This window comes from Musa acuminata, chromosome BXJ2-7 (assembly GCF_036884655.1).
Source record: "Musa acuminata AAA Group cultivar baxijiao chromosome BXJ2-7, Cavendish_Baxijiao_AAA, whole genome shotgun sequence".
Taxonomy (NCBI): domain Eukaryota; kingdom Viridiplantae; phylum Streptophyta; class Magnoliopsida; order Zingiberales; family Musaceae; genus Musa; species Musa acuminata.
In genome coordinates, this window is record NC_088344.1 from 9,015,320 (window position 1) to 9,022,991 (window position 7,672).

General features: G+C 36.0%; 1 protein-coding gene across 1 annotated transcript; it reads left to right on the plus strand.

Annotated features, from left to right (window-relative positions):
• The first annotated feature begins 1,992 nt into the window (after positions 1-1,992).
• Positions 1,993-7,672, plus strand: LOC103991451 (uncharacterized). The gene is made up of 9 exons (XM_009410923.3): positions 1,993-2,320; positions 2,434-2,674; positions 2,820-2,989; positions 3,229-3,371; positions 3,504-3,681; positions 3,859-4,429; positions 4,626-4,738; positions 6,508-6,751; positions 7,331-7,672. Exons 1-9 carry the CDS (start codon positions 2,112-2,114, stop codon positions 7,550-7,552), a joined length of 2,091 nt encoding a protein of 696 aa, XP_009409198.2. The 5' UTR covers positions 1,993-2,111; the 3' UTR covers positions 7,553-7,672.

Here is a 7,672-nt window from a genome sequence, read left to right on the forward strand (position 1 = left end):
AGCAAGAAAGGAGGGGGCAATGATGATACTAGAAGATGAGATGATTGTAAGGAAAGCAGGATGATGATAACGATATTGGAAAGCAAATGAAAGAAACGATGATATGGGCGATAGTGATAAGGAGAGGTGACATTGCTCACAACGAGAGCATGAGGTGGAGACAATAACGTCTATGATAAATAATGACCCTCGGGCAACTGATTGACGATAAAGAGATATTTTTGTTCGATTAAAAAAAGCATCCATAAATAAAAATTAATTATGGAAGCATTATTACTTAAAAATATAACATTAAGAATTTTTTAATATAAAAATATTCTTTATTTTTTATGAATAAATATAATAAAACTTTTACAAATGTATTCTTTTATGTAATGTATATATTCTGGTCAATATTGTATGATGCTACTCATTTTTTCCCAAGAAAAAAAAAGAAAAAAATAAATAATTTCCTATCTTTATTAGTACAATTTGTTGGTATTTTGATTATAAATTATATGTGCCGATCATGAAAATGTGTTCCATTCTTTCATAACATACCAATTGGAAAAGGATCAGAACAAACATATGTTTGATTCTTTCTGCAACTTCACAATTATTATTTGGTGACAATGAAAATGTGTTCCATTATTTAACATATAAATTAGAAAATAATAAAAATATATATGTTTCATTATTTCTGTGACTCCATGATTACGTGGTCACATGAAGGTCGTCCATCAACGGTGAGAGAGATAGAATCGATTAAATTAATGTACTGGAACGAGATTGACCCTACAAAATAAAACAAAGAAGGGCAGTAAGGTGTTGTTCTTCTACATAGTTAACAAGTCGATAACAAGGGATAGACTTTGGTGAGCTCTATAATAGGGGTTGAGTTCATTTATGTCTCTATCCTTTCCCCTTCGGTTTGTCGATGTTGTCATTGTGGGGGTACAATGATAATTATAAAGACAGGTTCTGGAAGATGCTAAGAGGCTTCTTACGTTGTATCATTGGAGAGCCTCCTCAGCATGGGATCGGAAGATATTTTCTATTCTAGTATGGATCACATGTTTTCGAACTAAATAAATAAATATATATATATATATTATAATTAATTATCGTTAATATCTTATTTTTTTTATATTTTAAAAATTATATTAAAATCTTTATATTTATGAAAACAAAATATTAAGATAGGATTAAAAAGATAATTTTACATGATTAAAAATTAAAAGAGAGAAGGATCTTCTTGGAATAAAAGATTAAATGTTTTTCTTTCGTAAATATAAAAAATTATAAAGATCAAAATACTAAAGATAACTAATTATAAGAGATAATTTATAAATTATCTCAATAGTTGCTTCAAATGTAATAAAAAAATATTTGAATAGAATTTAATCCGTTTTTATCTTTTTTTAAGATACCTTATACAAAGAAACAGCCCAAACTTTATAGGAAAATTATTATAAAATTATTTAAAAATATCACAATTGACATAAAAATCTCTAAGATACTCTTATCTATTTTTATTTCTAAATTAATAAAGATATTTATTTAAGATAATATTTTTATATATTACAATCGCTCCATAGGATGTACCAAGTATTGTATTTATTAGAAGACCTTTTAGGGATTAGGACAAATAAGATGCTATTTAAGAAATATAAAAAAAGAAAAAAAAAGAAATTTTTCTCAAAAATTCACCCTGAAAATAGGAATTTTCGCTTTTTCTAGTAAAAATAAAACCGGACCGTTTCTTCTCTGGGACGGCGGTTCGCTTGTCGAGTCACGGCACGACTCACGTCCTTGACAGGTGATCCGGAGTGCGCGGCTTGGTTCGAACCACCAAGTCGTGAGTTCACTCGGACAGTCTTTACGTGGACCCCACGAGGACATCTAATTATAATCGTATTGTCAAGCTAAAGTGGGTGGTGAGTCACTACTTTAGCTACGATTTAATCGTAACGTGGAAAACATTCCACCCAGCCGAATCTGCCCTTCTAATCCTCGAGGAGAGATGATGATGATGATCATCGTAACACATCTCATCAAATTTGTTGCATCATGATAAGAGCCGGTGGGGTTCTTAATTGGGGGAACCGACCAGAGGGGGGAGGAAGCAGAAGATGGCGATGACGGTGATGATGAACAAGACGAGGGATCTACTGGAAGATCTGGTGAGGGAGTCGTCCTTCAACTGGGCGCTCACCCGCCGCACCTCCTTCCACGGCGACGACGAGTTCGACGATTTGTCCCGCTCGCCCTCCGGCCGCCAGGCCACCTCGATCGCCGCCCTGTCCCCCATCGCTAACCTCGTCGTCGCCCGATGCTCCCTGTAATATTATATCCTTCATCCTCCTCGTCCTTTCTTCTTGTATCATGAGAGTTTCGAGTTGTCCGATCAACACATCAGTCATCGAATTCTCGTCTCCCTTCCATAATTTTCAGAATCCTTGGGGTTTCTGTGGACGATATTCAGCATAATTTCGATGCCAAAGCGTCTGAGGCTATAAGACGCCCCTCGCGTTACGCGAGAAATTTGGTGGAGTACTGTTGCTTCACAACGCTCGCGCTGTCCACTCGAGTTGCGGGATACCTCTCCGATAAGAGCTTCCACCGCCTCACCTTCGACATGATGTTGGCCTGGGACTCTCCTGCATCAAGCCCGCCTCCTTCACCTCAGGCTAAGGTAGTCAACCACATTTGTCTTAACATTCATTATCAGCTGAGGTTGTACAAATCCTAATGTGAGACAGTTTATGCTGATAAAGGAGAGTGAGAGGTAAGTGATTTTGTTAAGTGGTTGAGAGTTCATGTTTAGGATCTCTTGGCAGGAGGGCGGGGAGAGACCGGTTGGTGTGGAAGCTTTTTCCCGGATAGCACCTGCAATTCCCTCCGTTGCAGATGTAGTTAACTGCTCAAATATTTTCAATGTGCTTACAGCCTCAACTGGAGGGAGGCTTTCTTTTGCTATATATGACAAGTATTTGCGCAATCTAGACGGGTATTTTCATGATTCCATCACATCATAGCGATACAAAATTAGTCTGATCGTTCAGAGTAATTGCTGAATTTTAACAATGTTTCTTTTCTTGGAAGCAAGAATATGGTCTTAAATGCTATTGTCAATTTGTTTGCTTTTCCAAGTAGAATTATTACACTAGGAAATCTTAACGTACTGTGTGTTCTGAAAAAAATATTAGACAATTATTCTCTAAGTCTAGAAAATTTCCTGGTGTACAGAGCAATAAAGAAAATGAAGACTCAGTCAGAATCATCTCTTCTTTCAGATCTTCGTTTCCATAGAGGAGAAAGGATACTTGATATGGATGGAACACTGACTGCTCAACCAGTGCTTGAACATGTAGGAAATTCTGCATGGCCTGGTGGGTTGCTGTACTAAGTTTATTTTAGTGGGGTAATGAATCATAAGCAATATCTTTAATTAATCCTTGGTAAATGACTTGAGTTTGTTTAGATTTAGAAATCTTCTTTTACCATTTTCGGGGTATTTGCAGGAAGACTCACACTGACCGATCATGCTCTCTACTTTGAAGCTCTGAAAGTTGTGGCTTACAATAAGCCAAAGGTGTATGATCTTGCAGATGATCTAAAACAGTGTATCAAGCCTGAATTGACAGGTCCATGGGGCTCACGTCTTTTTGACAAGGCAGTCATGTACAAATCCATATCCTTGTAAGTGCCTTAAATATCAGCGTAATACCAGTTTGTGGGCTATGCTATCTTAACTTTGAATCGAGCCACTTATGTTTCTTTTTCTTTTTTTATATTTGTTTTAGCAAGGAATTCTGGAAGTTACGTGATGTTTGGTTAACTGTTGGTTCGGTATTAATTAAATATTCAATTTTGTAGATCAGAACCAGTGTTCATGGAGTTTCCTGAGCTCACGGGTCATTCTCGGCGTGATTATTGGCTAGCTATCATGCGAGAAGTTCTTTATGCACATAGGTTTCTTAGAAAGTTCCAGATAGAGGGTGTTGAAAAAGAAGAAATGCTTTTGAAGGCTGTGCTGGGCATTCTGAGATTACAAGCTCTTGTAGAGTTAGTTCCTTCACAGATCATTAGATATGAGACATTTTTAACATTCAGTCTCTGTGACCAGCTTCCTGGAGGTGACCTCATACTTGAAACACTTGCTGGTATGATAGCATCAAGGAGGTTGGAACGGACTAATGAATCTGATTCTGGAAGTTTAATGCACTACTCTACATCTGCTTTGGGTATATTGTCAAACCTGGGGGTTGTGTCACAAGTCTCAAATGATGAAAGTCTTCTTGTTGGTGAAATGATTGTAGGGGAGATGACAACCTTAGAAAGAGCTGTCACACAGTCTATGACTAATTATAAAAAGGTTGAGCAAGCACAGGCTACAGTTGATGTGGTTAAAGTAGATGGACTTGATACCAATTTGGCACTAATGAAGGTATGATTTCTGCATCGCATCACTTCTCTTCTCAAATGTAGACTCTTTTAAAGCTTAATAAGGCCCCTTTACTGGTTATTTTTTTAGATGTTGTAGGTGGACTTTGGAAACTTTCAATATTTTAACAACTATCTTAGGCATCAGTGTGCTACTTGCTTTAATGTTGTTTTACTTTATTATTTACTTTTACCTACAGGAATTGCTACATCCCGTTATCAAACTTGGAAATTTCCTTGTGACTTTGGCATCTTGGGATGACCCTGTGAAGTCGTTTGTATTTTGCTGTGCATCTTTTTACATCATTCTCAGGTTTGATCCGTTAAATTCTTACATGCACAAACTTGGTGCAAGATATTATTAATTCTTTTTTTGCTTAACTCCTATTCCTGTTCTTCATGGCCGGTCCGTGCATTGTTAAGTTTGTGAATTTTAACAACTTAATGGTCATTAAGATGATTGGTCAATTACTTGAAAGATTTATAGCTTAGAAGTCTTGATACTTTTATCAGTGTTTACCGAATGCATATACTGTGAACAAACAACAACGGACCGTATCTATCATAATTATGAGAATAATTATAAAATTAATGCTCTTGGATAACCTGAGGTGCATTCTTATTTGCATTGTTAGACAGTAGCACCGGACCTGATTCTTACCTTCTTAATTTGAACCTGGAAGTGCAAAAATGATGCCTCTCAGAAGCCCACTGACCAAAATACTTTTCATATGCATGAAAACATTATAGCTCTCAGTCTCAAAACCTACAGACTTTGTGACTTGAAATATTACATTGTTGAGCAGTTGAAAACTTTATTTGATTGTGTTGATCTTATTGGTTATTATCTTGTTCTTGGCCTAGAATATTGGTAGGTTTGCAATATTCCAATTTCCCTCATGCATGATCTACACAAGTTAAATCTCATATTGGCAACACCAATTCATTTCTCAAAAATGAAACTATTTTAAACTTTCCTGCTTCTGTATCTTCCCCTTGTTCCTTTCTTTGGTTTATTTTTATTTCTTCTGTTTCCATATTATCATGAAAATGTGAGGAAGATAATGCAACAAGGAGATTTTCTAAACAGATAATATGAGGTTGGTGCTAGATGGAAAATCATCAATGGATGAACACAACACTTCTTAGGCAAATTGACTTTTAAATTTATTGAATTATGAGATTGTCAAAAGGTGCCTAATAAGGCATGGCTTCCTCAAAAGCAAGATATATGTAACAGAAAATAAAATGATGTATCTAAAAATATTTTGGCTAGGAGTTAGGATCTACCAAGTGAAGCATCCAAGTTTTAATTGTATTGCAAGCAGTTGCAGGCATTTTCTTTTTCCTTTTCTAAAAATTGAGATCTATTTGTTTTGTCTTGTTTCCTAGTTTTCTTCCATTTGTTGTGCTTTTTTGTTTTTCATTTCTGTTTTTTGGACCAGAGGGTACTTTTTTAAAGGGATTTTTGGTGTTCATTATGGAAGTACACACCAACTGTCAGAACAAGATTCTACAGTCCTAAATTAGAGTAAAAATGTTCGCCTTTTACATCAATATCTGTTATGGGAGAGGTTGCGAATATATATATATATATACATACATATATATATATATTACATATATATATATATACACACACACATACATACATATATAGAGTTTGAAACTCAGAATTTAATGGAGTCATGGAATGTATGGGAGTGTATGGATGGGTTGTCTTCCCAAGTCTAGTCTCTAGAACTCGGTAAAATTTGAAGATGTTACCAGAAATTCATGTGGTGCTAGTATGGCATTATTGAACAAGTTATGATCATTATGCATTGATATTAGGTGAAGTTATGGTAGCGTACGTAAAATAACTCGAGAACACACATTAAACACAGTTCATTGTCTCAAGTGTTGTTGTTTTTGTTAGTTCTTAGACACTTACTGTAGGAGGTGAATATTGGTGACTGAACAAAGTTGGGAAGTCAAATTTCAGTTAATTTGAGTTTCAAAAGTATTATTCCATTTTAAGGTACTTTTAACCCTATAATTTTAGAAATTTTGTGGATTGTTTATGATATTGAATTTATGCAGGGGATTGCTTGGTTTTCTACTTGTCATGGTTTTTCTCTTAGTTGCAATATTCATACTGCTCACTCGATTTATCAATCAAGGAAGGCCAATCGATCAGGTCAAGGTGATGGCTCCCCCATCTATGAATACTATGGAACAGCTCCTAGCAGTTCAGAATGCAATTTCTCAAGTTGAAGAGCTTGTCCAGAATGGGAATATTACTCTCTTGAAGCTACGAGCATTGTTGCTCTCTGTTTCTTCGCAGGTTATCTTACCTTCTTCCTAAATTTTATTATGTGTTGTTTCAATGAAATCATTATTGAGTTCAAAAATCTACATAACCTTATCTTTGTGAGAAAATGGTTAGGAAAAATCAGGATTGTCTAGAGGTGCATCATTTGTTATATTCCTCCCAGTGCTTCTAGTTTTACATCTTGTTCCTAAGTGGTTTGGTTCTCTGTCTTCCTATATATCACTAGTTAGTAGTGTCGATTTGTTAGAGATATAAACATAGATTGCCATGCCAGACATATCTTACCATGCTGGAATCAGACCATCATTACGGTATGTGCTGCGCTATGCTGAGTTCTAGTTATGAGCCTCTGCACGCTAGTAGTATTGTGTATGTGCATGTCCTACATGATGTTCATGTCAAATGCCAATTCCCACTGGCCGAATACATGGTATATTACTTCAAAACATATATGAACAATGTATATGAACTTGTTTATTTGATGTTTTAAGATCCTTTTTCTACATATGTAAATGCTTCCCATCCTCCACTAAAACCACGAAAATTAGCGTCTAACATTTGTTGGTTAACTTGTTTGATCATGGTGAACAGGCGGCCAATACAGCTGTACTCACACTGGTTTTGATGGCATTGACTGTAGCCATTTTACCAGCTAAACTGATACTCTTCGTGATATTTCTGGAGATATTTACGAGGCAGTCGCCACCACGAAGGGCGAGCACAGAGAGGTGGGCAAGAAGATGGAGAGAATGGTGGTTCAGCATACCGGCAGCTCCCGTAGTTCTTGAAAGGGATAAAGTAGAGAAGATGTGAATATGTATATAGTCTCTTGGCAACTGCATCATAAATAAAATGCTGTCGTCCAGAGCAACAGGAGAACGCTGAAGTGTCCGAGAATTAGATATAGTATAATAAAGCTTATTCCCATGATCA

What these genes read in the sequence shown, in the direction of transcription:
- LOC103991451 (XM_009410923.3), top strand. Translation starts at nt 2,112, where the DNA reads ATGGCGATGACGGTGATGATGAACAAGACGAGGGATCTACTGGAAGAT. An exon ending in CCAATTTGGCACTAATGAAG is followed by an intron (nt 4,430 to 4,625) that starts GTATGATTTCTG and finishes TTTTACCTACAG; the next exon opens with GAATTGCTACATCCCGTTAT. An exon ending in TCTTTTTACATCATTCTCAG is followed by an intron (nt 4,739 to 6,507) that starts GTTTGATCCGTT and finishes GAATTTATGCAG; the next exon opens with GGGATTGCTTGGTTTTCTAC.